Consider the following 10,339-nt stretch of genomic DNA (forward strand, 5'->3'; position numbering starts at 1 on the left):
CCAATCCTCTCCTCCTAAAGAAAAACTACTCTCCTCTGCCATGCCAATCAAGTTCGATTGACATGATCGAAGATGAAGAAGAAAAATCTAAAGCCCTTTCTACCCAAGACCAAGTAAACCAATGGATCAAATCCATGTCTAAATCCCCTGAGCTCATGCTTGCTTTACAAAGCTTCTCCCAAAGCCAAGAATCTCCAACGGAGATTTCTGAGAAAGAAAGCCCTAAAGATATTACAAAATCATCCCAAAACATTATTATTTCTGGTGAAAGTTCATCTTCACAAATTATTCTTTCACAACCAACAAAGAAAACCTCGGTTTGGTTTGATAAAACCCATTCTCAAAATGTTTTAACTATCGAAGATGGGTTTTACCATACTGACCCATTTCAAACACTTACAAAGTTTTTCCCCAAATGCTGGTTTTTTAAACCATGGGATTTAACAAAACCCCAGCCTTATTATCAAAGCATTTTGGAAGCCACTGAGTCGGTTAAATTCAAACATTTTTATCTCAGTGACTCCCATTCTGAGCCGGCCTATTCTACGGCCACAATCTTAAAAGTCTTGAGCCCAAAACAATAGGGTGATCTACTCCACAACCAAAAAAGATTTCCCTTCAATTTTCAAATGCGTTTACCACATTGTTTGACCTATTTCTATTGGGATTATCAACAAGTCTGGTTTAACACATTCTTTTTACAAAATCCAAAAAAGACTCACTCATGGTTATTTTTCTTCAATTCAAAGATAAATGTTTAAAGCCTCCAAAACTGGTTCCAGCAATGGTGGAACTATTTTGGCCCAATGCCACAGATTCTAACTCCAAATGCCACCCATTGTTTAAACCTATTCAAAGCCCACTATATTCCTTCTGAATCAGAGAAAAGGTTTCTCCCATGTCTTTGTTTTTGTACAAACTTCTTCCTTCCATGGGTATGGATGTGGAACCTCCGATATCACACCCAAGAAGCCCAACTTATCCTACAAAGAACCTTTAAAGTAAAATGGTATTCAAAATTTGATGAACAGTTTAAATTGACTGACACTTTAATCCGAAATTGGCTCTCTGCCAAAGGTTTCCTTGAACCAACCATTAAACATTCCAAAGCAAATCAATTTATTTTAAAGCTAGTAATTTACTTTAAAATTTTGACAAAGCCGACCCAATTCAAGCATTGTTTAATTCAAATTTCTTAATAAAAGAATTCCAACGAAAGCACATCCATCCTTCGATCCTATTTCCTACTGGAACCCGGTTAGTCAAGTTTTAATAAAGGTATGTGGTGTTGTATCTAGATCGATGCAGAGCCAAGTCTGCTTTAGGAACCAAATCTGACTTAGAACAGATCAATATCTCGCACGTTCTAGTTTCCAGCCGATATACCAAATTTATTTACCAAATATTTATTAAGTTCTTTAAGCAAGCCTAGCAACAATCATACATCTAAAGGCTCATACACAGTACCAGATCTGGATCCCAGAAATGGTGCTCTGAAGGATTGGAGGGAGAAGAGAAAGATACAACTGAGGATTGAGATCTGGTCTCGTTGCCTCAGAGGAACGTAGCAGTCGTAAATAAGAATCTGATTCAGAATCACTACTACTAGATGCAGAGGTATCTGAATCAATAAGCTCATCGATTATTTTTATTAATAATATAATAATAATAACAACAACAATAATAATGATAAATTAATTATTTTTATTAATTATTATTTTTATCATTATTTTTATTGTTAATAATGATAATATTAATAAAAAGAAAAATAAAAATAAATAATAATAACTAAAATAATAAAGTTAATAAAATTTAATAATAATTATTATTAATGAAATTTAAAATAATAAAATTATTTGTGATTTGAAAAAGGGTAATTTAGGAAATATGAAAAAATTAGAAGGATAGAAAAGTAAATTTATGTTTCATTCTCATTCCCACATTTTCATTCTCAACCCCCCATGGGAATGAGATTTCCATTCTTTATTCCCAAATTATGTGGGACCCACATAATTTATTCCCATTCCCAAATTTAATTTTGTCAAGTAAACATATTTTTAATTCACATTCCTCCATCTCCATTTCCATTCCTTATTCTTTATTCCAAGAAATAAACACACCATTAGCTTTTATGATTTTGTAATAAACAGTATGGACTTTTATATTAATAACCAATTGAACACATCTCAGCCATTCAACACTTTAGCCATTAAATCTATTGGCTAAACTAAAAAAGAAAAAGGTTTGGGGTACCGTGCAACTGTTGCACAGTAGGCAAACCCAGATAACGCAAAACTATATTGCCATTAACTCTCCTTTTTGTCTTTTTTTCGGTTAATTACATTGCAATCTTTATTTTACTATAAAATTAAAAACGATTGAGATATTTTAATATTTTAACTCATTAGTTTTGGTTATTTTAATTTTTTAAACTAAAATCAAAAGGTGAGGCTATTTTTTTATTTTAAATTAGTAACTCACATATCCACCATCAAAGTTTTGAATAAAAAATATACTTTATACACCTACCTAAATATCAAATATATCCATCCTAAAATTAATGTTTTATTTTTAAAAAATAAGTTAATTAGAGTAATTTTTTAAAAAATTGATTAAATTATTTGCACGTCCGCTAATTTTAGTTCCATAATGCCGACAATTAGCAATTGAATTCTATCATCGAATCAAAGTTATTGATCATGAGATGTGGAAAGAATTTTCAAATAAATGTGGAGCATAAAATGACTTTGCTTCCACATCCTTATTAAAAAAAAATTATAAATTTATTCATTAAGTTCTTATCGTGTAAGAATAAATGAAGCGAAGTGGTTTTTTTTCCCCCACTTTTTGATACCTTCTTAAAAATTTAAAAGAATACATTATAAATATTATTGGTAATTTTTTTTTCATTAGATATTCAAATTATTGACTATGTATTGAATAATATTATGAAAAAAATTAACTACAAATTAATAATGTAAAATTAAATTCATATTCACATTTATCTTAATATATGGTTTGTAATTAATACATAGTTTTACTATATTTTAAATTAATCAATTAATAAAAAATATTAATTTGAATATATCAATAGTATTAATTTGAATATATTAATGTGAATGTAAGAAGAATAAGTCATTTTAACAGTAAAATGAACTAGGTCAATAGAACTAAGTGTAAAAATATTTAAAATATTGTCGGGTTATATGTTAAAATTTTAAACCTTTTCACTTTTTTAATTTTCTAACAAACAATAAGAACTATAGTGTTAATAACCCAACAAAAACATCTTAGCTATTGAACTAATTTTTATTTGATCTTTGGAGCTTTTTGTTTTGTTTTTATTTATTTAATGTCAATAGGCTAAGTTATTAAGTCCATTTTTGTTTTCAACTTAGTGAAAATTTTCAGTCATTAAGTTATTAAGTTAATTTTTTAGCGTTTCACTTAATTTAAAAAGCTCGAATGACATCATGAAAATATATTCTCCAATATTCACACCTAATTAATTAGTTTTCATTCATACCGAAATTTACTAATTAGTGTTTTACACATCTTTATAACTTGCGGGAATATAGTGTTGGACTATTATTATTTTTATCTCTTTATTTTCTTCAAATTAGTATATTATCTTTATAATTTTTATAAATATTTTTCATATAAAAACATTAGAAACTACAATAAAATTGAATAATATATACGAATTTAGAATATTAAAGAGTTATATTCAATTCAACATGATTTATTCTACAATAATTACTTATCTTATTTATGTTCTTTGAGATATTTATTATTTGTTTAACATTTATAATTTATAAAGGTACAAATGTAAAAATATTAATTATCATATTTTTAAGCTAAAGAAACAAAAAACTTAATACTTATTTTTAGTGATTGAGAAAAAAATTATACATTTTATTTAGATTCAAACATTTAGCTCTATTAAAAAACCAGGACTAGTTTAGGTATATTTAAATCTCAAATAAAAAGTAAACGCCACCTTATTGATGGATTGGAAAAAGAAAAAAAAATTGTTATCTATATGGTAACATAGCTGTACTCCATATATATGGTTCATTTTGTTAATTTTGCACAATTTGATTTGTTAAATATAATATTTATCTCATGTATCACAATAAATTTTTGATAAGGGAAGAAAATGAAGGAAGAGAGAATAAGGTCAAATAAGTAATTAATCAAATTATATTTTCATAACAAAAATTTTAATTCAAAAAAAGGCGCCGTAAGGAATTTAATAGGTTTAAATAGTCCTATTCAAAGTTTAATTTATCTTAATTATTTAATGGGGCGATGTTAGAAAAGAGGTTTCAAAATATTTTTGAAGGGGTGCCAATAGTTCAAGAAGACCTTTTTTTCTTAATTTTTTTAACGTGCTCAATGGCCTTTGAATAGAAAAAGGAAAAAAAAAATGTACAAGGTGTTTATTTACTAGATATCTAATTAAGAGAGAGATTTTCATTTATATATGCTAGAAGTTCCAAAACCCAATATTGCTTCAGGGGTGCCATTTTCGAAATAACAGTAACAGAAATACGAGATAGTTGTAGCACCGAAAGAGTAAGCGTACCAAGTTGACGCTTCAAACATGAAAAATGAAAATTTTCGAAATAAAACTAATAGAATGCGAGGTGGTCGCAACATTGAAAGAGTACGAATACCAAGTTTGACGTTTCAAACATGAAAAATGAAAAATAGATCCTACCCTACTTTCAGATGGTAAATCTGATTTGTGAGTGCAAGAACTTGATAAGGCCTAAAAAATCAAGAACACAACATGTCTTGTTACAAATGCACTAATGAGTACAACAGACAAACTACAAAACGACAAGGGTACTGCATTTGAAAATCCATCCTTACATAGAACATTGTAGGCTATCTTCGGTATGTTCTCTTAACCAGGCCTAATATAGTCTTTACGGTTAATAAGCTTTGGCAGCTCCTACGGGCTTTCACTGGCAAGCTTGCAGAATGGTCTTAAGACATCTTCAACGTACATCCAATTCTTTCACTTAGGGACTCTAGCTTTAACTGCCTATTCTGATGTTGATTTTGATTCTGACCATGATGATCGAATTTCCAAGTCTTGAAAGAAGCAACTATGGTATTCATGATCACATTTTCTCGTCTTCACTATTGCATAATCGAATTTCCTAATCTTCACTCAGGGACTCTTAGCTTTAAGTGACGCAGAGCATATTTTTACAATCAGACATCAATCGAGACTCTCTTTTATAATTCTAAGATGATACAGCTCGAACAACAACCCTCACTTTAATATTACAAAAGTTCTGATTGTAATATATCAGTATATCAAAAAAATAACTTGTAATAAAGGAATGCCTTGGGTTAATAAATTACTAAATAATTCCATACCGAGGTGATGTGGAATCCTAACATAAGAAGAGACTACTTTGAGATTGATAAACCAACTAATTCCATACCTAGTCTTTGTGAGATCCTAAACTCACTAATCTGATACCTAGTCTATGTGGGATCCTAATACTATTGAAGGCGAAGATAAATTCAATCACCCACATTAAACTCACGTTTCGAATGATGTGTATCAGCAAAGAATTTCATTTGAGGCGAGCAAATTGTAAGTTGTCATTGAGAATTCATATAACAATATGTATTTGCAAATAATTTCATCCTACGCTGAGTGAATTGTAAGTTGTCTTTGAAAATTCGTATAATAACTCCACACTCTCATTAGAAGCAGAAAATAAGAATGAGGATTTCATTTAGTCTCACCATGTTCTTGAAGACTTAGGGCGTTCAGTATTATTTTCAAATTTCGTTTTCTATTTTTTGAATTCAAAAAATACTAAATACGTGTTTAATAGATCATTTTTGAAAATATTTTAAAAAATGCAAACAAGAAAACAATTTTTTCTTATTTTCGTTATTTTTCAATACAATATTAAGTTTGAAATGAACAATTTTCTTCGACCATCTTACAAAATAATAATAATATCAACAACATTATTATTATTATTATTATACCCAAAAAATCAATTTCCCTCACAATAATCTTTTCTTTTTATATACATTATAATATTCATGTTTTTATATATTAATTAAATCAAATATGTTGAGCTTATCATTTTTCTTTAAACAAAAAATTAATAAGATCACGTAATTTATTCTTAAAATTAACATAATCAAACTAGTTGAATAAAAAATGATTATCCATTATTTAATTTTAAGTTTATAGAAATTATTTCAATAATAATTCTTTAAAATATTCCTACCGACGTATTTTACTTTTTTTTTTCATTTTCAAGATTATTTTTACAAATGGTACCGAACACATTTTAAAATTTTAAAAATAACATTTTCGTCCTCATTTTTATTTTATAAAAACAATATTTAGAAAACAATACCGAACTGGGCCTTAAGTTTACAATCTTCATGAAAAATGCTAAAACGAGATTAATCTCAGATAAAAGTTGCTACTCTGTCTATCAACAACATTATAATGGTCGGACGCTAAAGAAATTAGCATTAAAAGATTCTCAGTCTCCAACTAAACTGTCAGTTGGAAAAAGAAAACTCCATTAGATTAACAAAAAAAATTTGTCAATGAACTTGATGGCTAGACAAGTATACTCAGCACAGGGAACAACAGATACTATTTGTCGAAGCTCTTAATGAAACTCAGAGAGAGGACCCAGATTCTATTCATATATAAAAGATTCACTCTCCAATACAAGCTCTATTGTTGAATTTTACATTACACTGCCCATTGTTGCTCACCGGTAAAATCTATACCACATACAAGCTTCTGTCAGAATTTCAAGATAAGAAGAGCCCTGGACCTAAAAAATACAACCGACATCACTCCTAGTACTCTCAGCATGCTTTACCTCATAACACACGCTACTACAATAGACAAGCCTATTTTAAGAGGCAATAATGTTGAAGGAGAATTTGGACAGCAGCTGTGGAACTCCTGATATTATCTGCCCATATGTCTACAAAGTACAAAAACTTAAAAGCATCAGCATTTGTCTGCAATAGGTCATCCAGGAGATTGAATAGTTAGCTAAAATCATATAATTGAATGTCGAAGGAGATTGACTAGTTCAGTGCATCACTTCGAAAGCACAACAGCAATATGGTCAGCCAGGTAAAAGTAAGGAAGTCATCTCTACTATCCCGAGATGCCATTATCTTTAAAAACAATTAATTATGAACTCAATTAGGTGCAGTTATAAAATGGCTCATATCTTACAAAAGGTGAAATAATATGATGATGTTTTAATCTATGTGGGAGATTGCAACAGCCATCAACATTAGTTTCATAATGAAAATTGTACCTTGTGATTTTCATGAATCTGGCACAAAGGAACTGCAAGCAATTTCAGGTTTTTTGGTACAAAGAATTTTTGACTTACTGGTAACTTCACAAGAAACAGTTTCGTGCATTCCTACACAATAGGATAAATAAAAGAACTTAGGCAGTCATGTTGCTGCAATAAAAAAGGGTATAGTTTCACCGTTTCAACTACCTTTGGTCGCTTTACATTAGGAGGGAAGTACGGAAACAACAGTGTTTCGAAATCAGGCTTCCACCACATCCCTAGGCATTCCCCAACCTGCAGAATGAAAATAGTTTCAATCTCCCATTATGAAAAAAGTATACAACAATAGAATCACAAGTGGAGATGTTAGTTATACCTCCCAATCAACTTCACCACCATCTTCATTCAAAGAAAGCTTCCTTGTGAGCTTACGTTTCAATCCATAAATGTCTAAAACATCCGAAACTCATAGTTCAGTAAACGGTCAGAAAAACAGCATTTGGCCCCAAGTTTTTCAAGTTTTGTGGGAAAGCTTGATGTAAATACTTAACTGGTGATTTACCTGATTCACCAGGCCTCAGACGACCACCAGGAAGCTTAAAGATGGAATTTCTTACTTGCAACAGCAACAGGTGTGGGTGTTTGAACAACTCAACCTGATGTAACAAAGTTGTATCCCATCAACAAGATATCATATCCAACATTTGATCCGTCAATGGGAAGATAGATGAAAATATAACATTGTGGCAAATTAATCATCAGATTATATGAAGAAACTTAATGATTTGAGGAATTTGTGTAACCTCAAGATAGCTTTTAGGAGCATGTTACCTAACCAGTACTCTGCTCCAAAAGAAATAAAGAGTTATAAAGCCAAAATTTCCTAATTATTCAATAATAGAAACAATTTGCATAATAACTTTAAAAGGGGAAATAGAAACTTCTACTAACAGTCACCATCTAAATGAACTTCAAAAATTTAACACTACTTTTAGGTACCACAAATCCTATAACTACACTATCTAATGTAATTTAAATAAATAAAGCTGATACCCATAAAGTAAATCCATACACCTGTGTCCAATACTTAAGGATCCCCCTACGTCCAACTACCCAATCATATTCGTTTAAAGAAATCATCTCCTAGAAGTATGGCACATCAGAAATTTGGCAAAAGAAACACTCCAATGGGCAGCAAATCAACTTACAAAGTAAAACTGGTGTACGGCCCCTATGTAAAGAGATAGGTAATTTTCTAACCAAGATTTCAAAATCCAGCTACCTTGGGCTAGTTTTGGGTAAATTAGTTAACATGTTCCCAAGAAAGTAGCTTCATGCCTAGGTGTTTCATAGAAACTTTTCCTTACAAAAGCTGCCATATCCCAAGGCCTACAAAAGAACTTAAATCTAAATTAATTTGGCTAATTATTACAACCTCTTTACATTAGTAATCAAAATTATGAACTTTTGCCACATATTTGTTTCTACTTAAGCAAGCTAATGCAGTTCATAAAACTTTATGAAATACCAAGCATGCTAAACACTAGAATCTTTATCTCAAGGAATTCCTATCAAAACTAATACAAATATCAGATACTCAAATTCCTCAGCTAAACACTAATACAAATATCAAATCTTTACACACCACCAACAGTTGTTTGAAAAAAAAAAAATCTATGTGATCCTTACTATTTTATGAAAATTATTAACTTTTATCAGTGTTTATTTATTTCATATTAGCTATATCGTTTAAGCCACAACACCACAATATCAAATGGAGGACTAGAATCCCAATAATTCCAAAGTGATATCTTTATATAACACAGATAGAAAAAAAATAAAATTAAGGAATAGAATTGAAAGAGAGCAAAGAAGGAACCAGAAGAACTGCTTCCACACAAGTCCTCAACCCATGAGCATCATAGCTACAAAAGAAAAAAAATAAAAAAATAAATCATTCCAATAGCGAGCAAATTGAAAACGGGAAAAATATAACAAAGGCACTTAAAATAATAGTAAAAAGTTTAATACTTGGATTTCATTCTCAGAACACGATTGTATAGAGTCTCGTCTTTAAAAGGAATGGCTTCTTTGGATCCAAAGTAATAACTACTAAGTGGGTAGATGTCAACAACGTAACCGTTGCGATCGCTGCCGTTAATTGGCACTGAAGCGCCCATTTCATCTGACATATTCACTTCAAATTCAATTGATTGCTCAGAGCGATAAGGGCTTAAAATATATGACTGTGAGAGAGAGTTTGGAAGGAGAAGGAAGAATGAATGGGAGAAGAAGAAGAAGAAGAAGAAGAAGAAGGTCCGAGTCACTAAGTCACTGTGTCAGGTGCGTAACGTGGCGCTCTGGAAAAACCTGGACGGCTGTTGCGTTGCAGTGATTTTGTCATAAGCAATAGGCCGCGTATAAGTGGCAGTAAATACAAAATTACTAAAATAAAAATTGATTAATTTGAAAAAAAAATAGTTATATAGGTTGAAAATGAATATTTTCAAGTATTTGGGTGCAAATTTTAAGGTGGCGTTCGGTTTGAAGAAATGATTGGAGAGGAAATAAAAGAAGAGGAGTAGAGAAGAGGGGGTGAGGGAATTTCAGTTTTTGTTGTTTGGTTTGGCAAGGAATTCAAAATGAAAAGGGAAAGATTATTTTTTTTTGGATAATTTTACCCTTTGTGTTAATATTTTAATATTTTTTATTAAGTAAAAAATAAAATAAAATAAAATAAAATTACAAAATAAGGAAAAAGACCAACTTACAACTCAATTATTTTATTTAGAATTTGAAATTTTTGTGGAAAAATATCAAATTATAAATTAATTTAATATAAAAATAGAAAACTAAAACAGTAAAATTGAAAGAAAATTTATTATGAATTGATTTGATCTTTGTTAATTTTCTGCATTTATAGTTTGCAAATAAAAGTATAAAGAAATATATATCATATAGAAGATAATCTTTGTCCAATAACGAAATTATGATTTTCTTCTTCAATTGCTTTT

At 30.0% G+C, this 10,339-nt stretch overlaps 1 protein-coding gene across 3 annotated transcripts; it reads right to left on the minus strand.

The window, feature by feature from the left end:
• Positions 1-6,622: 6,622 nt before the first annotated feature.
• Positions 6,623-9,874, minus strand: LOC18056085 (pre-mRNA cleavage factor Im 25 kDa subunit 1). 3 transcript variants are annotated; one of them, XM_024192260.1, is made up of 8 exons: positions 9,357-9,871; positions 9,205-9,250; positions 7,888-7,981; positions 7,702-7,775; positions 7,533-7,619; positions 7,341-7,451; positions 6,888-6,995; positions 6,623-6,786 (listed from the first exon to the last, which is right to left on the minus strand). In XM_024192260.1, exons 1-7 carry the CDS (start codon positions 9,515-9,517, stop codon positions 6,924-6,926), a joined length of 645 nt encoding a protein of 214 aa, XP_024048028.1. In that variant the 5' UTR covers positions 9,518-9,871; the 3' UTR covers positions 6,623-6,786; positions 6,888-6,923. The 3 variants fall into 3 exon arrangements, with proteins under 3 accessions (XP_024048028.1, XP_006451545.1, XP_024048029.1); XM_006451482.2 differs by having other exon boundaries at positions 6,623-6,995; positions 9,357-9,870; XM_024192261.1 differs by lacking the exon at positions 7,341-7,451 and having other exon boundaries at positions 6,623-6,995; positions 9,357-9,874.
• Between the last annotated feature and the right edge of the window lie 465 nt (positions 9,875-10,339).

Source organism: Citrus clementina, unplaced genomic scaffold (genome assembly GCF_000493195.1).
Source record: "Citrus clementina cultivar Clemenules unplaced genomic scaffold, Citrus_clementina_v1.0 scaffold_1, whole genome shotgun sequence".
In the NCBI taxonomy this organism is placed as follows: domain Eukaryota; kingdom Viridiplantae; phylum Streptophyta; class Magnoliopsida; order Sapindales; family Rutaceae; genus Citrus; species Citrus x clementina.

Coding starts and splice junctions, on each gene's coding strand:
- LOC18056085 (XM_024192260.1), bottom strand. CDS start 9,517: ATGTCAGATGAAATGGGCGCTTCAGTGCCAATTAACGGCAGCGATCGC. Junction 7,982..9,204: donor GTGTGGAAGCAGTTCTTCTG/GTTCCTTCTTTG, acceptor TTGTTACATCAG/GTTGAGTTGTTCAAACACCC. Junction 7,452..7,532: donor CTAATGTAAAGCGACCAAAG/GTAGTTGAAACG, acceptor CCTATTGTGTAG/GAATGCACGAAACTGTTTCT.